This window comes from Salmo trutta, chromosome 12 (assembly GCF_901001165.1).
Source record: "Salmo trutta chromosome 12, fSalTru1.1, whole genome shotgun sequence".
NCBI lineage: Eukaryota > Metazoa > Chordata > Actinopteri > Salmoniformes > Salmonidae > Salmo > Salmo trutta.
Window position 1 is genome coordinate 25,273,644 of NC_042968.1, and position 25,819 is coordinate 25,299,462.

Genomic DNA, 25,819 nt, shown 5'->3' on the forward strand with positions numbered 1-25,819 from the left:
CCAGAACACCAGCAAAGGACCTTGTGAAGATGCTGGAGGAAACAGGTACAAAAGTATCTATATCCAAAGTAAAACGAGTCCTATATCGACATAACCTGAAAGGCAGCTCAGCAAGGAAGAAGCCACTGCTCCAAACCCGCCATAAAAAAGCCAGACTATGGTTTGCAACGGCACATGGGGACAAAGATCATACTTTTTGGAGAAATGTCCTCTGGTCTGATGAAACAAAAATAGAACTGTTTGGCCATAATGACCATTGTTATGTTTGGAGGAAAAAGGGGGAGGCTTGCAAGTCGAAGAACCCCATCCCAACCGTGAAGCACAGGGGTGGCAGCATCATGTTGTGGGGGTGCTTTGCTGCAGGAGGGACCGTGTGCACTTCAACAAAATATATGGCATCATGAGAAAGGAAAACGATGTGGATATATTGAAGCAACATCTCAAGACATCAGTCAGGAAGTTAAAGCTTGGTCGCAAATGGGTCTTCCAAATGGACAGTGACCCCAACCATACTTCCAAAGTTGTGGCAAAATGGCTTAAGGTCAACAAAGTCAAGGTATTGGAGTGGCCATCACAAAGCCCTGACCTCAATCCCATAAAAAATTTGTGGGCAGAACTGAAAAAGCGTGTGCGAGCAAGGAGGCCTACAAACCTGACTCAGTTACACCAGCTCAGTCAGGAGGAATGGGCCAAAATTTACCCAACGTTTTGTAGGAAGCTTGTGGAAGGCAACCTGAAACGTTTGACCCAAGTTAACCAATTTAAAGGCAATGCTACCAAATACTAATTGAGTGTATGTAAACTTCTGACCCACTAGGAATGTGATGAAAGAAATAAAAGCTGAACGTAATCATTCTCTCTACTATTATACTGACATTTCACATTCTTAAAATAAAGTGGTGATCCTAACTGACCTAAGACAGGGAATTTTTACTAGGATTAAATGTCAAGAATTGTGAAAAACTGAGTTTAAATGTATTTGGCTAAGGTGCATGTAAACTTCTGACTTCAACTGTAGTTATCATGTGAGAGTTCCAGCAAGAGACAGGCCTATTAAAACATAGTTGTCTTTCAAAGAGTAAATTATTTTGATTTCAGCTGCACATTGTCTCATATCAAAAGGTGTTGGTGTTGCTACGTGTCTGGCAGCTAACACTGAACTTTTGTTGTGTGGAAACTAGAAACAATTAACAAACAAGGCTTAAATGCATCACTGTCTGGCAACAAATGGATCTAATGCAGAACAGGACACACAGCATACCGTCATGTCAATATCAACAGAGCTTCAGGACAAAAGCAAGGATCGTGTCTAAACTTTGCATGCAAACTCAAATATGGTTGACACTGATCGTATATGGTAGTGTTGTTCATTTGTAAATATTAATTTGTGGAAAATGTTATTATATAAATTGTGTATTTTTCCACATTGCCAATGTTGCAAGACACAATCTCCTTTAAGGTCAAAATCATTATTTATTTTTTTAAGTGACATGAGTTGGTCTTTTCCACACAGCATTTATCATAAGCATCATGTGCTGACCCCAAAAAATATACATTATTTTACTATATATTTTCTAATGAATCAATTACCAACAAATCATGTAATGTCATGATATATGAGGCGCCATTTAATGTGTGACCAAACAAGTCCAGTAATCTATGCATGTGTGGATGACAAGTATGATCTATGGTTAGTATTACGTTTGAGTTCGTCCTTTCAGTTCCCAACTAAATATGTCCGCTAAGACCACATTTGAGCTAGGCTTAATTACTATTAGTCTACACTACATCATGACAAAGTGTCACATACAGGACTTGACTGTGGACACTGAACCTGACGTGCACATCATCACACTCTTAACATCCTTGCCTGCGATACTAAAACATGGTCCTTCAGCTAGGACAGTAGCATGTTTTGGGTGATGCTGGCACTCTTGTCCTCTCTTGTTAAGTCAATACAGTTGGACAACAGGCAGTGACATCTTTATTTCACTGATCAATACTGGTTTACACCAATGCCCCTCACTGCCTGACAACATTAACGCTAGACCAGACCTGTATGGTAGCATCCAGACTTGAGCCTGCAATCTATTCCTGACACAACATCCAGGACAATGAGTTAAATGAACAAACAACACATTGAATGTTGTGTTGTATGAGTGAAGTGTGCTATTACAACACCGTAATAAAACATCCTTTATGCAGCTTCTGCGTCTCATCTGTTTCATTATAATCTTCATCTTTAAGGTAGTCCAGTTTACAACAAAGGCTATTGCTGAAACAATATTTGGCAGGTCACTTTTATAAAACGTCACAGGTTCATAGACAGAATCAGAGAGGCAAAACTAAATACGGATAAATCTAACTGATAATGAACAATATGATAGGCTAATCTAATATGGTCAGAGAGGGCAGGGTACATACTAAAATGTCAGCTGAACATATTGCCATCATTGAATTTGAAAACTCTTATTATTAATGTGTGACTTTACACCTAAATATTTCACAAATAAACTACAATCAGCTACCATCACTGATAATAAAATAAAGGCAGACTGCAATCCATACATTTTCTACACACAAATAGCCTGTTATTATAAATCTTTCAAGGAATTACATTCCTTTAGGGTTAAAGTCTGATGTCTATTTACTGTCAGAGTGGACGGCCCAGTCCTTCCAAAAAGAGCTTCTTTCTGAGCTCAGATATTGAAAATGTAAGCAAGCTAGCAATATTTCACATCCCTGCAAAGAATGTTATGATTGGGCCTGCGTAAGAAAGTAATAAGCCATTTCATCAAGTTGTCTTCTCCATAAAATCAAGAGGCATCTTTTTTAAAATAAATTGTAGCCTATAATTGTTTGTGATATTGTTTGTTTACAATCAACTGTAAGTGTGAACAGGAAGTTTGACTATTGGGGGGGGGGGGGGGGTCTTGGATGAATATCTTCCATCTTGAACTACTGGGGATAGAATATCATCCATGGTCACAATACATTGCCTGGAATACAGTGAGTGTTGAAGCCAAATAAATACACTTGATGCTACTCACACTTTCCATTGCAGTGGCCTCACAGCAGGGTATCCTAACTACAGTGAAATAATAACCTTATAAAGCACTTCAGATATTAGTGAATATTTTATTTTTTTATTTTATTTCACCTTTATTGTAGCACTACCCACTTATTTTCTAAGCCTATATGAAAATGATGCCTGTGAGTGAATTAATAAATAAATAAAATGATTATTGCATTGATTACTCTACCATAAGTGATCACGCTTGAACTTGGACTGAACTTGTTTGACAGGTTTTCCTGTCATCAACACAACACTCTCAACAAACAAGAATAGAATAGGATGTCTGAATAAAAGTCACTTATAGTCATATGGGTTTAATTATTGCAGGACAATCAGACTAGTTTATTTCAAGAGACGATTATTTGGTGTGAGTGGAGGTTAATGACCTGGATGGTGAATAGCTCAGCAGTGTAGGGGTGATTGTCCGTCTGGACTACTGGCCTATGCATTATGGATATGGAGTTGAATTGCCTCCTTGCTGGAGACCACAGGTTCAAGGTTGTATACTCTTGCGCTCAACTCTGAGCAGTTAGTGATACTTTTTGCACAAATGAATGAAGGCAATGATGAACATTACGCCAGCCCATGACCTACCTGTTCTCTGGATATGCACGGTAATGAAGGTCTGCGAGGCATTTTACAGCTGCCATAATAGCTGGTCGACGTTTCCCCCAAAGAAACACAACTGGACCTTCTCCTGGGTCTGATCACAGGGACTTTCTCCTCGGTGCTGGAGATCCTATTCGGCGTTTCCCTTGACGGGTAATAATGGTCAAAACAGAGGGACAAGAGAGAGCCTGAGACACCCGCAAAACACGCAAACACGGGTCTCAGGAGTGCAGGCAGACAGCTCAGACTGGTGAAAGACACCAACCACACAACACTGGCAAACACCAGGATCAGAACACTGTGTTTGAGTTTCAAAGTGGGGATCAGTGTTAGGAGACCCACACACCCCAACACGAATAACAACCTGCCAATCATTTGCATCTGGTGTTGGTCCTCTCCCCACTGCAAAAACCGCAAAACTAAAAAATCCCCTAAGTAACATGATGCTGGCAGTGACACAAGCCAACATGTATTACTTTCCCTCTTTTTCCTCCTTAAATAAAAGGTCAAAAAGAAGAATGCACAGCCTATGCTAAAGAGAGGGCTGATGGACTGAGAGAATCCCGATAGAAAAGTCCGCAAATCCCAAAAGCTGAAGTCACTTTGCAAGCTCCTGGAAATAAGCAACGAAACTGCAAAAATTGCGAATGCACCCAGGTATAGGCCAGAAATTCGAAATATTTTTGAATTCAGAATGTCCTCATTGCAAAACCTACAGACGTTAAACAAAAATCCCCTTTGATGGTCTTGTTTTAAAGGGGTGACGCAGCTCTTCACATAGCCGTTCCTGAAGCTCTCTGTGCTGTTTGCATTGGCAACCCCATCGTGGTGCCTGATTTTACTGTGCAAAACCTCTCCTTCTTCGCGAACAGCCATGTTTTCAACTGTAGCTCCTTGGATTCCTTCAAAAGTTTCCTTCTCCCAATATTCTCGACGTATTAACACTCCACTACATGACGGCAAACGCACTCCATGGTCACTCAAACGTGCTCAAGCATTTTGACTAAAAGAAAGAAAGGTGAAATGTTGTTGTTTTTAGAGAAAAGGGACTCCGTGTCGCCGCCTAGATGTGACAATCCGCTACGAAAACTACAGAGCTACACAGGCACGCGCTCTGCAGCACTGGAAACAAACCGTGCACTCTCATGGTCGGTCAGAAGACGGAAGAAGAGTGCTGCTATATAAAATCTAAGACTGTCGGAGTTAATCAGTTCGAGTAAACTTTTTGTAATTTTAGTGCACGCATTTTTGAAATCACAATTAATTGCATTGTCTGAACGCGTTCAAAATACACTGAAAACCTCAAAAATAGCTAATATGTACAGCTAAAAACAACCACACAACGTCAACATGTTGACAGTGTAATTAAAGAAAGTGTGCTTTTATCAATTTACCTGAGTTTGCTTACCGTTACTTTGGTCAAAATCCAAACGTCAAATGATCTTGCCTTCAAACAGATATGCAACTTGATCTGTTTCTTTAGGATTTTAGGATTGATAAAGTACATTTTGGCCAAAAAATAAGGCCCATTATTTGAAGGTGTAGCCATTATTATTAGTGGTAGTAGAAGTAGTAGTAATAATAGTAGTAGTTATTTTCTAGTGTAATTACATAGCCAGGCTATTGTACCCCTATATAGGCCTAGTTACTCTGGCAGGCCTGTGATATTGAAATATTTCCAAATATGTTCAACTAACGAAATCTACCACTTCATTTTTGAAAACATGATTAATCTTAGAAGACCTATTTTATGTGTTCTAATGATACTTTGTAAATTAAAGCAATGTTCCTCCAAGGAATCGCATATTTTGAGCACTACATATATTAGAGAAGATGGAACTCTATTTGGATATATCATAGAAAGCAAGTAATATTTATGTAAGAATAAGGAACGCACCTTCAAAGTCTACATTTTCAGGGGGAAATAGTTGATTTCGACGAGATCGTAGATTATGTTTAACATTAGGTGTACTGAGTAATTGCACACTTTTACTTTGTGTATTGTGGGGGGTTCTGATTTCTTCAGCAGTGTCTGGTGAATAATTTCACATCACAGGCAGAGAAAAATACAGAACGCGGATCCCCCTCTCTGGGATCTACTTGTTTCCCTTTGCGCAGACATCAATAGGAAAAGTAATCAAGCACTCATCGGTTATCGGAGGCTCTTGTTGGTGGAAAGCTCTATCATCATGGTAAACTTGGAAGAAATAATATAATATGTACGATATATCAAAAGTGAATGCAAACGTAATAAGTAAATGCACCAGAAATCTCTGTTATCTGTAGTTGGATTGAAAGGCTACCTAGCTAGCTATCCAGCAATGAGTAAGCATTTAGTTATTAAGCTTACTAGCCACGCTACTGTACCGGTAAAAAAATGTAATGAAATAGAATAGCTAGTTAGAACAACAACAAATGCTATGGCTGCACCACTAACCTGTGACTAACCCATATTTTGGGTAGAATATGATAGTAGTAGCCGACTTCTTGCTTAATGTTATTGGACATAGCTCACATTTTAATCAATGGTTATCTATTCAACTAACGTTAGCTAGCTAGCTACCTAGATTACTTGTTCACAATTTGAAGTCAAACTTCACTGTGTGAAGACCAAGCTGTGTTGCTAGCTAGTTAAATCAACGCTGTTTTAGCTGAGTCATTGCCTTGTTAAAGACACGTAAGAAGTAACTTACCATAAAAAGAGTGGGCTTTGGGCAGCCAATATAAACAATGGAGCAATAATGCATTCCATGATAACATTTTCACATGCAAATGGAACTTTATTTCTATTATGGAATCAATGATGACAGCAACATGTAGGTTTCTAGATTGTGGACTAAATTTTGTATTTTTCTTAGTTCCGCAACCAGTATGACAATGATGTCACAGTTTGGAGTCCACAGGTAAGAGTCTGTAAATACAGGTAACATAACAGTTAGCAATTTCAGCTGCAATATTTGTGACTCATAACAGGTCACTGTTTTGTGTTTCAGGGGCGTATTCATCAGATTGAATATGCTATGGAAGCAGTGAAACAAGGATCTGCCACAGTGGGTCTGAAATCTCGCGGTCATGCTGTACTTGTGGCTCTGAAGGTACAATTTACATTGATTTTACATTTGCATTGAAGGACATGATTATATGAAAAGTAGTGTAAATGTTGTCTATTTATAATCCTAATTTTGTGTTCTTGTCCAGAGAGCTCAGTCCGAGTTGGCTGCCCATCAGAAGAAAATTCTACACGTCGACAGCCATATTGGCATCTCCATTGCTGGCCTCACTGCTGATGCAAGGCTACTCTGGTAAGAGAGGATCTGTTGTGCATGGTTTTTCATATTCTTGAAGAGAAATAGACAGTGTTATTCTGACTGAGGTTAACACTTCTCTCTTCCATCATACTCCTTCAGCAACTTTATGCGTCAGGAGTGCCTGGACTCCAGGTTCGTGTTTGATCGGCCTCTCCCTGTGTCCCGCTTGGTCACACTAATTGGAAGCAGTATCCTTATACCACAAATTTAGTTTTTATGATGCTTAACATGACTTGTCTGTATTGGTCATTTTAAAAGTTTTTACACTGTTGCAACTAAGATAATCCACCTTGACCTAGCACTCAGAAACCCAGATCCCTACACAGAGATATGGAAGAAGGCCTTATGGTGTGGGATTACTCATCGCAGGATATGATGTAAGATATGTTTTGGTTGGTTTGTCCCTCTAAATATTAGTGGAATAGTATGTCATATCTAATATTGTCTGTCTCTTCTAGGATATGGGGCCACACATTTTCCAGACCTGCCCCTCTGCCAACTACTTTGATTGCAAGGCCATGTCCATAGGGGCCCGCTCCCAGTCTGCACGTACCTACCTGGAAAGACATATGGACACTTTTTTTGACTGTGAGTATTTTTTGCCTTTTCTTCTCTGCTTCTGATGTAAGCACATTGTAAAGCTTTCATTCTGTCTTGTAGGTGAACTGAATGACCTAGTTCAACATGGCCTCCGGGGACTGAGAGAAACTCTACCTGCAGAACAAGATCTTACCACAAAGGTAAACCTTAAGCTTACTGCAAGCGCTATGGAGACGTAAGATTCGGAGCTTAGCGCAATGTTGGAATGTCGTTTTTTGTCACAAAAGGGGCGGCTTCTTGTAATACCATCCGGCATTCAACATACTTTTCTACTACCTGAAAATTGAGATGCGCGTATCATTCTTTCCACAGCCGTGGTGGGCAGGGTTGTCGCTTGGTTCGTCGATCCGATCTATAGGTTATTAATCAAGTAGCCTATTTTGCATTGATAACCAAACAACAAGAATCCACCCAAAAAGGTATTTTGTTTAGAAGTTATAACTATCAGGCAAGTGTGAAATGGTAGAACATGCTATAGCCAACTAGCTAGCCATGTTCTTTTTTCTCTGTGAGCAAAACTTTATGATGTTCTGTTTTTAGCTGATATGGGAATTAATACATAAGCAGCATATCAAACTGGGATAATGTTTTGACACTTAGTGATGTTATGTTTGATGCCTGAGCTCTGAGGCATGCGTCAAAATCGCTAAGAAGTGTACTTTGAAGCAGTGTGCCAATGCCTGTATCACTTTATCAGAAGAGCGTTATTAATGACGTCCGAAGCTTCATTTCGTCGAACAACCACCTGATTGGTTTGGTAGAAGACAAAAAGGCTATGCTGAGCACACGCTAATTTGGCTGCTCTAATGATTTTGAACAGCATTTGACACAATTGTCTTGAAAACCTCAGCTTCAGGAAGCTTTGTTTCCCCATCAGTAGTTAAACCTGCAAGTATACAAATATTTGCCAGGGCATATGTTTAAATTATACAGCTGATTATTTCACATGGAGATAGATGTGGGAAGTTAAAAAGGCTAGCTAGCTTCCTATGTTTAAAGCCAGGCTGCCAGCTAGCTACTAATAAAAATAAAAAAACATTACAAAACCTTGCTATCGCCCCCTTGTGAGTCACTTTACCTTTACCTACATGTAAATGTTTCCTCAATTACCTCAACTAACTTGTGCCCCCGCATGTTGACTCTGTACTGGTACACCCTGCATATCAAATCAAAGTTTATTTGTCATGTGCGCCGAGTACAACAGGTGTAGACCTTACAGTGAAATGCTTACTTACAGGCTCTAACCAATAGTGCAAAAAAGGCTTTAGGTGAACAATGGGTAAGTAAAGAAATAAAACAACAGTAAAAGACAGGCTGTATACAGTAGCGAGGCTATAAAAGTAGCGAGGCTACATACAGACACCGGTTAGTCAGGCTGATTTGAGGTCGTATGTACGTGTAGATATGGTTAAAGTGACTATGTATATATGATGAAAAGAGATTAGCAGTAGCGTAAAAGAGAGGTTGGCGGGTGGCGGGACACAATGCAGATAGCCCGGTTAGCCAATGTGCGGGAACACTGGTTGGTCGGCCCAATTGAGGTAGAATGTACATGAATGTATAGTTAGTGACTATGCATATATGCTATGCTATATAGCCTCGCTACTGTTATTTTATTGTTGCTCTTAAATTGTTATTTTTCTATTCTTGTTTTTTTTATTTTTTATTTACTTCAGTTTATTTTTGTAAATACTTTCTTTTCACCTATTTTTCTTAACTGCATTGTTGGTTAAGGGCTTGTAAGTAAGCATTTCACTAAGGTCTAAACCTGTTCTATTTGGTGCATGTGACAAATACATTTTGATTTGAATGGGAGTGGGACCAGCAAGGATATCATGTTTCCAAAATGTATCCCCTCCTCCAAAAATCCCACTCCGCCCACGTGCACGTAGATCAACGGAGTAAAGCTTGTAGTAACCTTAAGACTTTTCCATCAGGCTACTGTCCAATTATCTACTCCTCACCCTGAAGTGGGCTCTCATTCGCTCCCCATGAGGGGATGGACTGGTATAACTACTATTATGTGAAAACACCTAGCCATTCTTACACTAATCCAATGTTTTTAAATTCACGAGTGGTTCAGAGAGAAGGGTAGGGGATCAGAACACAACTTAAATCACAGATTGACAACTTACTGTCTGCCCTTTTAGAATGTGTCCATCGGGATTGTTGGCAAGGACATGGAGTTCACCATCTACGATGATGGTGATGTGGCATCATTCCTTGAAGGCCTTGAGGAGAGGCCACAGAGAAGGGTAAAAAACAACTTGGCAAATTTTGAATAAAAATATTTTCTCTGAGGAAACTTGTCAAGAGGAACGGTTATTGCCTTAATAAGATTATTGACGGTACATTATTCAGTTATTTCCATACCTGACAATGCACATGCTTTGTCCTCTTGTTGTGCTGCAGGTTACCCAGCCAGATGACGAGGCGGCAGCAGAGAAGCCAGAAGAGCCCATGGAGCTCTAAGATTGAAGTGTGTCCCAGACAGTGTGAAGATGACAAAGCTCTTATCCCTGATTCTTTCAGTCAATGGATGGCATCCTGTCCACAACCAATATTCCACCCACACTCACTTGTAACTGTATCAACATGGAGAAAAATTACCATTATACTTGTGTATGTTCAAATCGACTATCTATGATTTTTGTTAGCCATTCAATGTTTGCATTCATTTTTTGTCATTAAAGACAACTTTTTCTTAACTTGTCTGGTTCGTTAAAATAAATGTAAATGTGATGTTATCTTTTCTCATTACTGCATTGTCATTCTACGTTCTTATGTGGCCACTCGGTGGTGGATGTTTTCAAAGTGAAGGTAGGAACCGAAGTGGGTTTGTTTATACCTAAGCACCAACTGAACTTTGAACAAGAAAAACATAGATGTTCAAACATCATGACTAACCCAGGATTACTATGGACTTTATTGAATCATAATCACTGGTAACACAACCTACTTACAAACCCAACTGAAATGGTAGCCTTATATAATGTGGCTTGGTCGACCCTCTGGATTGGGCCGTACTAAGTGATGGGATATAAACAAAACCTACAATTCAATATTTCATAAATAGCATATGTATAAGTTACTTGTAGCAAAAACATGTAAAGCATCAGTTGAGTACATACATGGAGGCAATATAGAATATTGTTACATTTGGTAACACTAATTAGAATTTCGTCTTCGCATCTAGACATCCGGGTTATTTGTCCCTTTTCACTTGCTGTATCAGTGATGTGGCTCAGAAAGTAGCTAATCTTCCACGTCACAGGGAAGTTGGGAACGGACAGCTCGAGAAGATCTCTGAGCAATTTTACAGATGCCCAAGTAAATAACAGACGCGACAAATGAGGATATTTTGAAATATAGTAAACGTGCAGTAAAAGGCAGCAACGTGCTTATTTCTCTATCGTGACCAAGATTGGTTTGGGTAATTATTCCAAATATGTTTTGGTATCCATCCACCATTTGCAAGCTAACACTAGCTGTCATGGACGACAAGCGTTTGAGCGTGCTCAATTTGCAAAATCAAAACGTCTTACTAGGCTCTGAAGTGTTACGGTCATATTGCATTTCTGTTTTTTTTAGTGAATGTCACTGATTGAGCTGCATAATTCGTTAGGCCATTGACTTGTCAATAACTAGCATACTAGCTAACTAACAGCCGAGGCGGCCTGTGTGAATAACATTACCTAGCTACTATAGTAACGTTACTAACTAGCTACTATAGCTAACTGACTTGTCTACGTGGATGTGTCGACTAGCTACCACATATTTCTTAGCTACAGCTGTGCAGTATTAGAACGCACGAATCGTGTTAAGTAACTTATGTGTAATAGCAGCTATGTTTACATTTGTCGGATTATGCATTAACATTACTTGATGGGTACTTCATAGGAATCATCTTAACAGTTCTGTTGATTGGGGTGTTGCAAGAGGAAAGACGATCCATCCGGCAAAATGACAGCCGCAGAGAATGTTTGTTACACTTTGATCAATGTTCCAAATGACTCCGAACCTCCATCGGAAGTCAGTCTCAAAGCAGACTTAGGTAAGTGTCATTTGTTGACTCTATCTGCATTGTCAATAGGCACCTAACCGACCCTAAACATTCAGTGTTAATGATCTGTGATTAGTGTGACTTTAAGAGTAATACAACGTTATTTTTTCCTGATATCAGAAAAAGGAGAGATCAAGGCAAAGACAGAGGCCCTGAAGAAGGTAATCATCATGATACTGAATGGAGAGAAGCTGCCAGGCCTACTGATGACCATCATCCGATTTGTCCTCCCACTTCAAGACCACACCATTAAAAAGCTTCTGCTAGTCTTCTGGGAGATTGTCCCCAAGACGACTACAGATGGCAAGCTGCTTCAGGAGATGATCCTGGTCTGTGACGCCTACAGAAAGGTATGGTAGCATACAACACAAGTGTACTGTCTCAATGTTAGATAAATTATATAATTAGCATAAGAAAGTATGATGTGTGACTATTGTCCTTGAATAAGAGGCATTAAATGTATATTTGTCTGTTTCAGGACTTGCAGCACCCCAACGAGTTCATCCGTGGATCCACCCTGCGCTTCCTGTGCAAGTTGAAGGAGTCTGAGCTGCTGGAGCCCCTCATGCCCGCCATCCGCGCCTGCCTGGAGCACCGCCACAGCTACGTTCGCCGCAATGCTGTACTGGCCATCTACACCATCTACAGGTAAACTTACTGTAGTGATACAATACGGAAGTTCCATATGACTGTTTATGACCCTTAATGGAGAACATGGCATTTACTTGAGAAATTTTATTTCCATCTCAGGAACTTCGAAAATCTCATCCCAGATGCCCCTGAGTTGATCCATGATTTCCTTGTGAATGAAAAAGATGCCAGCTGCAAGAGAAATGCTTTCATGATGCTCATTCACGCAGACCAGGTCAATTGCATCTTCACTTTTTTTATTACAGACCGCTCACCAACATTTTTCTGTGCCTCGGACTAACACTGGTCATTTCCACTGTGCAGGACAGAGCTCTGGATTACCTCAGCACCTGCATTGATCAAGTGCATACATTTGGAGATATTCTCCAGTTGGTCATTGTGGAGCTGATTTACAAGGTGAATCCTTCAGACATTTTCCCACTAGAAACCTCCAGATATCTCTTTTGAGAAATATGTAAAGAAAAACACAGGATGTCACTTGATGTCTGTTTCTCTGTCTCACATGCACTAAGGAAGGAGCAAGCCGAAACATATGCCAATGTGTGGGGTCTATTAAGACATTTTGCTATGAGTTAAAGAAAATTTAAAACAAAGCTTGAAGGGCCTCCCGAGTGGCGCAGTGGTCTAAGGCACTGCATCGTGTTAGAGATTCTGGGTTCGAGTCCAGGCTCTGTCGCAGCCAGCCACGACTGGGAGACCCATGTGGCGGCGCACAATTGGCCCAGCGTTGTCCGGGTTAGGGGAGGGTTTGTCCGGCAGGGATGTTCTTGTCCCATCGCGCACTAGCGACTCCTGTGGAGGGCCAGGCTCAGTGCAGGCTGACACGGTCCCTATGTGTACGGTGTTTCCTCCGACACATTGGTGCGGCTGGCTTCCAGGTTAAGTGGGCATTATGTCAAGAAGCAGTTGGGTTGTGTTTTGGAGGACGTACGGCTCTCGACCTTTGCCTCTCCCGAGTCCGTACGGGAGTTGAAGCGATGAGACAAGACTGTAACTACCAATTGGATACCACAAAATTGGGGAGAAAAAGGGGTAAAGAAAACAACAAAGCTTCAATTGAAAATTATATCCACGTAAGTACTGGCATTTTTTATTTGTCATGTCTCTTGTTTCCTCAATGTTTAGGTGTGCCACGCTAACCCGTCTGAGCGTGCCCGCTTCATCCGCTGCATCTACAACCTGTTGCAGTCCTCCAGCCCAGCCGTCAAGTACGAGGCAGCTGGCACTCTTGTCACGCTGTCCAGCGCACCCACTGCCATCAAGGTACCCCCTCTCACTTATCTACAACACAACACGCCACTGCTGTGGATTTTGGTCTGGTATTGTCTTTCAATGGCATTTGTGTGTTTGTTCTAGGCTGCTGCCCAGTGTTACATTGACCTGATTATCAAGGAGAGTGACAACAACGTGAAGCTGATCGTCCTGGATCGTCTGATAGAGCTGAAGGAGCATCCTACTCATGAACGTGTTCTCCAGGTACTCCGACTTCACTTTCATTAATGTTGCTCCTGGTGAACAGGCTCCATGTTAGGTACCAGTAAGTCTTTGAAGTCTAATAATAACCTGGTTAACATGTCTGTTCTCTGTCCACCCAGGACCTGGTGATGGACATTCTGCGTGTTTTGAGCACGCCTGACCTCGAGGTCCGGAAGAAGACCCTGCAGCTGGCCTTGGACCTAGTCTCATCTCGGAACGTAGAGGAGGTGGGGGTGTCATCCTCAGGACTCTCCTCTCCTGTGTCTGTGGACTCTCCTCTCCTGTGTCTGTGGACTCTCCTCTCCTGTGTCTGTGGACTCTCCTCTCCTGTGTCTGTGGACTCTCCTCTCCTGTGTCTGTGGACTCGCTTCTCCTGTCTATTTTGTAAAAGGATGATTATTCTAAGGTGTTCATGTGTTTGTGTTCCAGTTGGTGATAGTTCTGAAGAAGGAGGTGATTAAGACCAACAACGTGACGGAGCATGAGGACACTGATAAATTCAGGCAGCTGCTGGTGCGCACCCTCCACTCATGCAGTGTACGCTTCCCTGACATGGCGGCCAATGTCATTCCTGTGGTGAGTCTACCCTGTTCACACATACAAACCCTGAAATCAAACACAGCTAGAGTCATTCTGTCCTCTGTGATGTAATCTAAATGACATATGTGCATCACTCAGCTGATGGAGTTCCTGAGTGACACTAACGAGGCAGCGGCGGCTGATGTGCTGGAGTTTGTGAGGGAGGCCATTCAGAGGTTTGACAACCTGAGGCCCCTCATCATCGAGAAGATGCTGGAAGTCTTCCACGCCATCAGGACTGTCAAGTAAGACCAAGACTGACAAGCTTGCATATAAATAGAGACTTACAGGATACTTTTGGAGAATTACAGATTTTTTTTTTATGCTGACATCCAATCTTTTAAACTGTGTTAGGATCTACAGAGGAGCGCTTTGGATCCTGGGAGAATACTGCAGCACTAAAGAGGACATTCAGAGTGTGATGACAGAAGTGCGCAGGTCGCTTGGAGAGGTATGTATGTGTGCTTATGGATTATTCATTCACTTTCAGCGTTCAATACCAGAGTGATACTTGATGCCAGTGGCTCATTGTCTGTCCCCTTTTCAGATCCCCATAGTAGAGAACGAGATCAAGAAAGAGACTGGGGAGGGGAAGCCAGAAGAAGAGGTGAGCGCAGCGCCAGCAGCCAAACTGGTGACAGAGATGGGCACCTACGTCACACAGAGTGCCCTCAGCTCCTCCCGACCCTCAAAGAAAGAAGAGGACAGGTAAAAGAAATTACCTTTTGTGTCTAAAATACATAGTTTCTTAGCTTGCAGTGGTTGTCTTTCAGAAGTGGATGATATGGCACTGAATGAAACTGTCGTCCCTTTCCCTGTAGGCCTCCTCTCAGGGGCTTCTTGATGGACGGAGACTTCTATGTGGCAGCCTCGCTGGCCACAACCCTGACCAAAGTGGCCCTGCGATATGTCGCCATCGTTCAAGATAAAAAGAGACAGAATGTAAGTATAGAACCTCTTATCTTCTGAAACGGTTGGGAAACAGTTGTGATTTAGGTGTTCCATGTTCACTGTCCATTGAAAGTCATGAAGTGAATCTAATGCTCTATTATTGTCTCTCCATCAGTCCTTTGTGGCTGAGTCTATGCTGATCATGGCCACCATCCTCCACTTGGGAAAGTCCTCTCTGCCCAAGAAGCCCATCACAGACGACGATGTGGACCGCATCTCTCTGTGCCTCAAAGTGCTGTCCGAGTGCTCGCCCCTCATGAACGACATCTTTAATAAGGAGTGCCGCAAGTCCCTGTCTCACATGCTCACTGTTAGGCTGGAGGAGGAGAAGCTATCTCAGAAGGTAAGGAGATTACTAGGCCATAGCTGCTAGATTACTAGGCCATAGCTTCCAGTCCACTCTTCTCACTAAACCACTGCCTTCTCACAGTTCAGTCAGCTATACTCTAGTTCTCCCTTCACCTGGCTGCCTATCCATTTGGACACTGCTGGATTGTATTGCTATGTGCTGATGGTGTTCTGTGCTCTTATCCACAGAAAGAGTCAGAGAAGCGGAACGTGCTGGTGCAGGCAGACGACCCCATTTCCTTTATGCAACTGACGGCCAAGAACGAGACGTCCTCCAAGGAGGACCAGTTCCAGCTCAGTTTACTGGCTGCCATGGGAACCACTCTTAAAAAAGAGGCTAACGACCCCATGGCCTCCAAACTCAACAAGGTACGCCTACAAGGACCCTGTAGACACACACCGTTCTGTTACAGAATTACAAAATTGTGTGCTTGCGAATCACATGGTCATGTGCCTTTTTGGATAGTAGATGTATGTGATGGTACCTCAAGTTGCCAGCTGGTGGCATTGTTTCCAACGTGACAGTGAGCCATAGCAACAGAGAAATCAGTGTTTTCCAGGTCTGTTCCATAGGAACAACTATGAAAGAGGGAATGAATATAACAAGTTCAGGCTATGGCATGGATTGTATCAGGATCCTATTCAGAAATGTACGTTTTCATCTTAGCTATTAGTGCTGTTGAGGTAGTTATTGACAGGTGCGCTGTTGTATGACAACAGGTTGGTGAGGACCATGTCATTCTGAGTGTATGATGTATTGCAGGTTACCCAGCTGACTGGTTTCTCAGACCCAGTCTATGCTGAGGCCTATGTCCATGTCAACCAGTATGACATTGTGCTGGACGTGCTGGTCGTCAACCAAACCAACGACACCCTTCAGAATTGCACCCTGGAGCTGGCGACATTGGGTGAGGTTCTAGTCTATAGTTCATATGACTATATGGAGAGTCATACATCCTTACTAAGGGTTGTTTCAGGGCAATCTCTGTTGTTTACCATAGGTGATGTATGTCTAATGCTGATATCAACCTTTCAATCCAACAGGTGACCTCAAGCTGGTTGAGAAGCCTTCTCCTCTCACTCTGGCACCCCATGACTTTGCCAACATCAAGGCTAATGTCAAAGTGGCGTCCACAGAGAATGGCATCATATTTGGCAACATAGGTAAGAGGATCACTTCTAACTTCTGTCAGAGTACTTGTCATGAATAATCTGATGCCAGCCTCCACTCCATGTGTACGACATCAGTTCTAATGTCTCTCTGTCTCAGTGTATGACGTATCAGGAGCTGCCAGCGACAGGAACTGCGTGGTCCTCAGTGACATCCACATTGACATCATGGACTACATCCAGCCAGCCTCGTGCACAGACGCAGAGTTCAGACAGATGTGGGCCGAGTTTGAGTGGGAGAATAAGGTACTACTGCTAGATAAGAGAACTGTCCATATTTGGTTTTGTTTTCTTAGTGTGTTCAGTGGATGATCGTAATAACATTGTTTATTCTAGGTGACAGTGAACACCAACATTGCGGACCTGAACGAGTACCTCCACCACATCCTCAGCTCCACCAACATGAAGTGCCTGACCCCAGAGAAGGTACAGTAGTCGTGGAATATTGCAGTTTGAACTACATCAATAGGACGATGATGATGATGTGTAGAACAGAAAGGAGGTTTTAAACCTGGCAGATAGGAAGGCTGAGTGGAAGTTGTCAGAGCGTCTAACATTGCTGCTGCTACCTTTTTTACAGTGTTAGGATTTGATTTCTAAATGTCTTTTTATAATTATCTGATTGAATCAATCCGTTTGAAAAGAAAAGGACACCCTGCGAGATACAGGCAATATGTACCTATTTTCATGTATTTTTTTCAAATTCTTCATCAATCCACCATGGATTTAGACAATTAAGCTTGACTCTCTCTTGTAATAGCCCTGTCTTCAGCAAACTGAGCACGTTTCTACAGGACCAATCGGACTCATACTACTAGGTCAAATGGGTAGTAATGCATGTGATGCTCACTCACTCACTCCACCTTGTCTGTCCTTACAACCAGGCACTTTCTGGCTTCTGTGGCTTCATGGCTGCCAACCTGTATGCCCGCTCCATCTTCGGTGAAGACGCCCTGGCCAACGTCAGCATTGAGAAGCCCATCCACCTGGGTCCTGATGCCCCTGTCAACGGACACATCCGCATCCGGGCCAAGAGCCAGGTGAGAAACTCACTCCACACTCAGACTACATCCCAAAATGCACCCTATTCCCTATATAGTGCACTACCTTTGTAAATAGGTTGCCATTTGGGATGCAGACGTAGTAATGATAGAATAATGCAAACATCGGGGTGGAATTGTTTATTGAAGTTTATACATTGCAAGTAACACTTCCCCTCTCTCTACAGGGTATGGCGTTGAGTCTGGGTGACAAGATCAACCTTTCCCAGAAAAAAACATCTGCATAAAGTCAACTGAAAACCAGTAGTCCAACTGAGAACTCCACATCACTGGACAAGATTCATCTGCAAAGAAATGTGCTTTCTGCTAGTCCTTTCTAGTCTCTTCTATCTGTCTCTGGCCATAAAGCGATAGCTTTTTTTTATGGCCATTTGATTAAGTACGGTTCGATATGTGGGTATGAGAGATGGTTTACACCTCCTGTGTCAGGAAGAAACTCCCTCTCACTGTCCTCCAAGTGATAGGCCAGGGATATCTTTCATTTTCAATAAACATGTCATATATAACAAAACATACTCCCAACATTTTGTCAGACGATGGGGTGTTTGTGTGTTCAGTCTTTCTTTACTTACGCGAAGGGAACGCGAGGTAGGAAAAACTTCTGATCCACCACCCCTTAACTATGCTGTTTTCAAATGTTATGACAGTAAAGTTAAATGCAATGTCATAGACTAAATCATGAAATATGGATTCAGTTTGAATGCACATTCCAGCCAACCCGGCTGTGTTTACACAGGCAGCACATTTCTGATGTTTTTGCAACTAATTGGTCTTTTGACCAAACAAATGATCTGAATTGGGCTGCCTGTGAATAAGCAGCTTAGCTGATCTCATGTCCCATTATTGTCTTTACACTACGGATAATGACTCGTCAAAGTGGTTATTGTATCAGATGCATGCAAATTCCTTGAAAGTAAAATTTTAAGATTTGTGGAAAAAGGTTATTGCTTCTGTAAATTGCAAGTAATTGCATCAACGAAGTGAAAATGTATGTTTGTGCCAGGTCCCAAATTTCAAGTCATACAAATGTAGCGTGAATACAGTCAACGTGCTATATGAGATCAGTCTTTGCCATGTATTGAAATGGTGTAATGACGAAAGATCATCAAATCAAAATCCCTTGTCAATTTCTAATCACAGTCACACACATTTACATTGCTTTGACTGCCTTTTCCACCTCACCATTATATAAAAATTACCCAGTTGAATAGACAGTCAAAAGTTCCCTTGTTTCTTGGAAAGGAAATTACATCACGTTTTGACTTGTATGGAAGATTTAGAATGTGAGCATTTCACACACGTCTTCTGACTATGATGCCCACGTATCCTTTTGATTCTCATATTGAGAGACCGGCATGTTTAAAGGCAACATTACTGTGAAATTATGATTGATTGTAAGAAAAGAGTTTGAAAAACATGATTTTAGGCCAATAGTGAAGAGTTCAGACTAACAAACAAAACCCATGATGAATCATTAGGTCCTTTTCCTCTCAAGTCCTCATCTCACTCTAAAATCTGAAGACAAAATACTACACAGAATAGAAGTTATGAATTTTCAGTGACTCACATTTTTCAGTGATTCACATTTTTCTTAAACTTCCTGTTCTTGTGTGGTATCACAATGACTGACTGGAAAGAAGAGACCCAAACAACGCAGTAAATCAACAAGATTTCTTCCATTACAAATATCTCCCCTTTTTCAACCCAGAATTCCCCTTTAGCCTCACCGTTTTAACTTTGTCGACATAAGGATTTCAGGGCTGTAAATATAACATAGGTACAGAGCCATTAAGTGACCTACTGTAACATACTTAACAGGCCATATTTCCTGAGGAGTGGAGGGACTCGTGCACCGCCCCTGTTGTTCCTCAGCTACCCCACAGGCTGTGTGGACTATGATTTCAGCAGTTAATGTGAATTCCTCAAATGCCTCTGGCACTACGTTGCAGAGTGGGAGTCAATTGGAATTTGTTCATTCAGGAGTCTACAATATAACATGCTGAATAGCCCTCCAGGGAGGAGACAGAGGGAAAATGAAGGAAAATCATATTATGTACTGTTCAGAGATTTTGCTGAGTTACAGTTCATATAAGGAAATCAGTCAATTGAAATCAATTCATTAGGCCCTGATCTATGGATTTCACATGACTGGGCAGGGGCGCAGCAATTGGTGGGCTTGGGGAGGCATAAGCCCACCCACTTGGGAGCCAGGCCCAGCCAATCAAAATTATTACAGACAGAAATACTCTTCAGCATCCCCCTCCTCTGATGATCCCGCAGGCGAAGAAGCCAGATGTGTAGGTCCTGGGCTGGCGTCGTTACATGTGGTTTCTACAATTCTCTAAAATGACATTGGGGGTGGCTTATGGTAGAGAAATAAACATTAAATTCTCTGCCAATAGCTCAGGTGGACCATTCCTGTAGTCGCCATGGAAAATGCACACTCCCTCAAAACTGTGGCATTGTGTTGTGTGACAAAACTGCACATTTTAGAGTGGCCTTTTATTCTCCCCAGGACAAGGTGCACCTGTATAATGATCATGCTGTTTAATCAACTTCTTGATATGCCACACCTGTCAGGTGGATGGATTATTTTGACAAATGATAAAATGGTCACTGACAGGGATGTAGACACATTTGTGCACAACATTTGAGAGAAATAAGCTTTTTGTGTACATGAACAATTTCTGGGATCTTTTATTTTAGCTCATGAAACATGGGACCAACACCTTGTTGCGTTTATATTTTTGTTCAGTTTACATATATAAACACATGCACCAGTATTGCATAAAGTATTGCTATACACTGGCTGGGGGCTATAAAACATGTAGGTCCTTCCAGAAGCTCAGATATAGACCCACTTGTATGCGTCACCAAGATCACTGTGGTCACGCATGCATGCCATTGCTACAGAATAGCAGAACTCAGTCAGCCCTGACGGCTCTGACAAACACACACACGCACACACACTTTAAATCAAATCAAATCACATTTTATTGGTCACATACACGTGTTTAGCAGATGTTATTGCTGGTGTAGAGAAATGCTTGTGCTTCTAGTTCCAACAGTGCAGCAATATCTAACAAGTAATATCAAACAATTTCACAACATACACCCAATACACACAAATCGAAATAAATAAATGGAATTATGAATATATAAATATGTGGACAAAGTGCCTTTGTGTGAAAGCTCTCACTCTGGGGGTCTTGATATTGACCAAAGCTGTCTGTGAGGACAGCGCTCCACAGCTGTGGAAAACAGACAGTGTCAAGCAGCAGCATACATTCCCATTTTTAAGGTAATACATAGAAATTAGGCAAAATCAATCCCTCCAGGCCAGACTAAACTTGTCTTTCCCACTAACAATGATGTGCTACTTGGAAGATAGGCTTATTGATCATCCAGACCATCAGGGATTAATGATAGCTGAAAGTATGAAATCCATTACAATCACCATCCATCCATGTGTGGACTGGATGGTGGATACTGTTAATCACATTAACATGGACATTAATACTGCATGAATTCATTGTAGCCTACTGAGGATAGTCTGTGCAAGGCCAAAATGAATGCTTATAAATGTTCTTATTGGCACGGCACTTAAAGAAAACAATGGTAAGCCCTACATGAAAGGAACATAGATCATAAAGCGAGTATTCTACAATGGTAATATTTAAATGTCCCTTTAGTCGATGCTACTCATGAGAAGTAAAGTGCCCCTAGTGACGGACATTTGTATTGGACTAACTGATTACTCCTTTCTGTTTCACATCTTAAAAACGCAGTGGTTAGCAACGCTGTTGAGGGCGTATGGACTCGGTCGCCCGTAGCTCAGTGAGCAGCACCGTTAATTCCTCTAGTCTGGAACGGATTGTAGACGCAGTTATCATTTTAGTCTATTTAGGCTCGCGATTTTCCTTCGTTCCATTTTTCAACTGAAGGCCTTTCACTGAAAAGTGGTGTCTCCTCACTACTGGTGTTCAGACAGCGGCGAGTGCAGAAGTGTGTCCTCGATGGCAGGGTGGAAGGACGGCTCGGTGCAGGAGAAGTATCGACTGGTTGTGGTTGGAGGTGGTGGTGTCGGGAAGTCAGCCCTAACTATACAATTTATCCAGGTTAGTAAATAGTCGGCCGTTTCTCCAGCGACTTTGTACGGAATGTTTGGGAATCTGGAGGGAGGCTGGCTGAGCTGTTGCGAATGGGGACCCCACAAGCGTATGATGGGGTTTATTTCATTTTCTTCTCGCAATAGTGGGATATATTCGCCGAGGCCTGTTTAGCACAGAACATATTCTGGGAAAACACTTGAAATTGTGTTTAGATAAAATTAGCATTTTGAGACTGTTTTTCAATACAAGGAATAACAGGCCAATTGGCAACGTAATCTTGCTCGGCTATGGAAAGTAATTGTGGAATAAATAGTGAAGAAATAGTCTCACAATTGTGATTTAGGCTGAACTCTGATGTAAGACTTTATAATCTAAGTATTATAATATTCGGCTACCTGTACAGCCGCAATTTAAAAATACTTATTTGCAAAGTTGAGTTGTCAACATCTCTCTTGTTTTGTATCTATATTTGGGTGGATCGTCCTGCCGGGTGCAGCGCTATATCAGTATATAATTGTTGGCTACAATATAACTCGTCGTTCAGAACTTCTGGGCCTGCTGTACTTGAAAGCATACATCTGAAACAAAACTCCTATGTAAACTCACATTGAACAGGCACATTGAACGTATTTTCCATCATACCCATTAGGTGCAGTATTGACAAATCTCTTGTCTACCATTTTTATTCATGTAGACCATGTTCATTATCAGACAATGAATATGCCCATTGAATAGCCTAATAACGGTTTAGCCAACAGACTAACTAACCTTCATTTGAATCCAAAAAATCTAAGTGAATCAGCCTATGATATAAAGAAATTCCTACACATCCATAACTGTAAGCATATTCATTACAGAGAATATCCCTACATGTATGCCTTTCTCTAACATTGATATCATGTGTGAATCTTGATCAATCCCTTTTGTTGCTCAAACAGTTGCAGAGCAGTGACAGCTGCTGCTAAAGACAGTTGTTGTTAAAGCCAGTGGTCCAAGCAGCCATTGCCCAGCCACAGTTGTCCTTTATAGCCTTGTCAATGGCATTCCAACACACACAGTGTGTTGTCCATAGGTACCCACACTTTTAACTCTTTGTCTTTCCCTTTTCACTATCAAAACCTTTATATTCACAGTTAGTTTCTTGGTGAAGGTGCTCATAAAGATGTACCTGACAATGAGCCGATAAGCTTTGGAATCCTCTTTGTGTCTTCAGGAGTCTATAATGCCAGGTCCTAATTCCAGGAGACTAGACTGGAGGCAGGCAGCTGCATGTCTAAAGTGACTGAGACAATAGTGGGGCAGTCAGCAGCACGTGCTGCTTGAGGCTTTTGTTGTGATCTGAAGGTCTAATAAGGTTTCAGAAAGCTCATTAAATGTATACCATGGATATTGTTCAAATCAGATTACTGTACCACGGTTCAGCAATTCTGACGCTATTCTTCTTTGGAATGGAACAATAGGCTAAGTATTGTATAAACACTTCAAAGTCCTTTAGTATTTTTAGCAAATACTTGAGTTTTGGTCCAAACAAGAAAGACATGCACTGTTGACTTGTTCCAGTAGGGATAGGGAACAGTAAACCACAGTACAAGTTCCTTATTACAGTGTAATGAGTCAGTAATGTGATTAATTACCATGTGATATGAAACTAATAATACTGATAGGACAGTAACTCCAAGATAATAGACTGGTTATTACATTTTGTTTAAGCAACAAGATTGTTGTTTGATAACAAGATGAATAGAATATAGAGTAGGTAGGAGAAGACTGTATGCAGCTCAGCGATCAGCAGTTCACAGATATTTTCTGGAGGATTGCTTTGTCATGGCAACGGTGCCTTTGGAGCCTGTAGTTGAAACTTGCAGGTCAGTCCGCACTCACTAAAGAACATTCATTTGGGAAATAAGACATTTTTTTTTGTATGCACTTAGCATTTCAGACTGTGTCCAATACAGTCTTGATCAACACTTTTTATTCCTCTTTATAATAACCATACCACAACTGTGTTCATTGTGAATAGCGATATAAAATAATAATGTGCAACTATATCTTTTAGATGAGCATCAACCTCTTATTTGTCCCTTGACATCCAAAATGCAAAGGAATTCCCAATATATACAGTATGTTAAATCTGTGAGAAATGAATGCAGTATTAACGGCCTATATGCTCTGCATGCATAGTCTATAGCAGGGTTCCCCAACTGGTGGCCCGCTTGTTGGACATACAGACTGTACAAACACCAGGAAATCAGCTCCAAGTGATTTTCATTTTGGAAATATTTTCCTAAGTATTCTTACACATTATAGAGAGATGTGTGATTGTATACAAATGTAAGCAAGGCTTGAAATGATTATGTTTTTGTTAAATATTATATCTGTTTGGCTTCATGCGGTCAATTTGCATTCTGCAAATTGTTTGTAACAATGCTCCGGCCCCCTGACCATCTGCTCAAGAAAGAATCGGCCCACGTCTGAATCTAGTTGATGATCCCTGGTCATAGGCCCTGGATCCTCACCCAGCCCAAGCAATCTGATCCAAGATCTAAACCACAGAACTTGGAGTGTGGGATGGGATGTCACTCACCCATGGCCCAGCCAGAGCCTCGAGCTGAGAGAGAGAGGGCCAGGGGTCTTTCAGACAGTGCTTTTGGGAGAACACACATACTTTAGCAGAATGTTACAGCAGGTTAATATCCTGGGCAGTGTGTCACTGAGTCCCCCACACACACTGCCCAGGATATGAACATGGCCCTGTAGCATTTAGGTTTCTTCTGTTTTATTTGTGCACTATTGCAGCTGGCCAAACAAGTGCTTGAGCTTAGTAACCAATATCATTCATCTGTTACTGGGTGATTCATAGCCCCTAAAAAGGCAAAGGAAGTTCTATATTTGGCTGAGCACCATTACAGTGTTTTATGCCAACCATTTGGCTGTCACTTTGCTATTCACCTTGTAGGCAAGATCTAGTCAAAATTGTAGTTGGTGCGTTGACTGCATTCCTTTTCTTATTTATTTTGTATATGTCTGTGGATGTAAAGGGGGAAAAAAAGGAGTTTGATAATGTGTAGAATGTTGACATCATGGAAAGCGCCTACATCCTATTAGAGTTTTCTAGAAGCCGGCTGCCAGGGGAAAAGCCTCACAGCTGGCTGTTGAGTCCAGACTTTCCCATCCAGATCTATGGAGGGGTGGAGGGTCGGTTGGGGTGGGGGACAGAGTGTTGTCTGAGTCATGTTGGGTTAATGACCATGGAACAGCCGGAATCAGCGCCTTTGGAAAAGGAAGTCCCTCCACTCCTGTTCATTTTCTATGGACCTCCTAGATTTGAAAAACAAAACATGAGCCGCAGCCTGCCCAACTGGCGGGGCTTGTAGGTGTGATTGTGTGGTAGTGTGCACTTGATGGAATTAGATAAGATTTACTGGTGAAAAAAAACCTGACTCCATATTTAAGGTAAAGGGATTACAGAGATACAAAAACAAAAACACTTTCTTGGCTCAGGAACCACGTTTCCATCCACAGTTTTTATGCGAGTAAAGTCATACCTTTTAAAAAATCTTGACAGCTGTGATGGAAACCGGAAGTTTTGGTGCAATTTTATAAATGTCCACAGATCATTTGTTCGTTCGACATGGTGGGATCTTTTTGTGTCGACAAAATTAATAATGTGAGAAATGGTGGTGAAAACGCCTTTATGCTCAAATAGACAGTTTATTAGGCTACAGATGAAATAAGTTATGAATTTCACAGGGTGGTGAAAGTGTACAATGATCTTGATGCTCCTTTCCAATAAATATCGAGGGCCTTATTCTGGT

General features: G+C 41.6%; 4 protein-coding genes across 5 annotated transcripts in view; 3 read left to right on the plus strand and 1 right to left on the minus strand.

Annotated features, from left to right (window-relative positions):
- LOC115203236 (cGMP-inhibited 3',5'-cyclic phosphodiesterase B) overlaps positions 1 to 4,999 on the minus strand; it is an 85,631-nt gene extending 80,632 nt beyond the window's left edge. The window contains exon 1 of one of the 2 annotated variants that reach the window (XM_029767749.1): positions 3,671 to 4,999. In XM_029767749.1, the coding sequence (XP_029623609.1) occupies positions 3,671 to 4,561 (891 nt within the window). In that variant the 5' untranslated portion in view covers positions 4,562 to 4,999. The remainder of the gene's footprint in view (positions 1 to 3,670) is intronic. The other variant, XM_029767748.1, reaches the window with a different exon arrangement.
- Positions 5,000 to 5,770: 771 nt separating this feature from the next.
- LOC115203238 (proteasome subunit alpha type-1) lies at positions 5,771 to 10,337 on the plus strand. The gene is made up of 10 exons (XM_029767752.1): positions 5,771 to 5,877; positions 6,544 to 6,588; positions 6,679 to 6,780; positions 6,884 to 6,987; positions 7,093 to 7,181; positions 7,300 to 7,370; positions 7,452 to 7,581; positions 7,654 to 7,733; positions 9,744 to 9,848; positions 10,006 to 10,337. The coding sequence occupies exons 1-10, from the start codon at positions 5,875 to 5,877 to the stop codon at positions 10,063 to 10,065; spliced, it is 789 nt and encodes a 262-aa protein (XP_029623612.1). The 5' UTR covers positions 5,771 to 5,874; the 3' UTR covers positions 10,066 to 10,337.
- A 503-nt stretch (positions 10,338 to 10,840) lies between these two features.
- Positions 10,841 to 18,831, plus strand: LOC115203240 (coatomer subunit beta). Its single transcript, XM_029767753.1, has 22 exons — positions 10,841 to 11,026; positions 11,494 to 11,647; positions 11,777 to 12,006; positions 12,135 to 12,304; positions 12,407 to 12,521; positions 12,611 to 12,703; positions 13,433 to 13,570; positions 13,664 to 13,783; positions 13,903 to 14,010; positions 14,213 to 14,359; positions 14,462 to 14,607; positions 14,717 to 14,813; positions 14,910 to 15,070; positions 15,184 to 15,304; positions 15,429 to 15,656; positions 15,851 to 16,030; positions 16,425 to 16,569; positions 16,706 to 16,825; positions 16,932 to 17,077; positions 17,168 to 17,257; positions 17,716 to 17,871; positions 18,060 to 18,831. Exons 2-22 carry the CDS (start codon positions 11,557 to 11,559, stop codon positions 18,117 to 18,119), a joined length of 2,862 nt encoding a protein of 953 aa, XP_029623613.1. The 5' UTR covers positions 10,841 to 11,026; positions 11,494 to 11,556; the 3' UTR covers positions 18,120 to 18,831.
- A 2,826-nt stretch (positions 18,832 to 21,657) lies between these two features.
- Positions 21,658 to 25,819, plus strand: part of LOC115203241 (ras-related protein R-Ras2) — a 51,180-nt gene continuing 47,018 nt past the window's right edge. The window contains exon 1 of the mRNA XM_029767755.1: positions 21,658 to 22,010. Coding sequence (XP_029623615.1) covers positions 21,909 to 22,010 — 102 coding nt within the window. The 5' untranslated portion in view covers positions 21,658 to 21,908. The remainder of the gene's footprint in view (positions 22,011 to 25,819) is intronic.

What these genes read in the sequence shown, in the direction of transcription:
- LOC115203238 (XM_029767752.1), top strand. An exon ending in TCACAGTTTGGAGTCCACAG is followed by an intron (nt 6,589 to 6,678) that starts GTAAGAGTCTGT and finishes TTTGTGTTTCAG; the next exon opens with GGGCGTATTCATCAGATTGA. An exon ending in AACAAGATCTTACCACAAAG is followed by an intron (nt 7,734 to 9,743) that starts GTAAACCTTAAG and finishes CTGCCCTTTTAG; the next exon opens with AATGTGTCCATCGGGATTGT.
- LOC115203240 (XM_029767753.1), top strand. Translation starts at nt 11,557, where the DNA reads ATGACAGCCGCAGAGAATGTTTGTTACACTTTGATCAATGTTCCAAAT. An exon ending in CATCTCGGAACGTAGAGGAG is followed by an intron (nt 14,011 to 14,212) that starts GTGGGGGTGTCA and finishes TTTGTGTTCCAG; the next exon opens with TTGGTGATAGTTCTGAAGAA. An exon ending in CACGCCATCAGGACTGTCAA is followed by an intron (nt 14,608 to 14,716) that starts GTAAGACCAAGA and finishes AAACTGTGTTAG; the next exon opens with GATCTACAGAGGAGCGCTTT.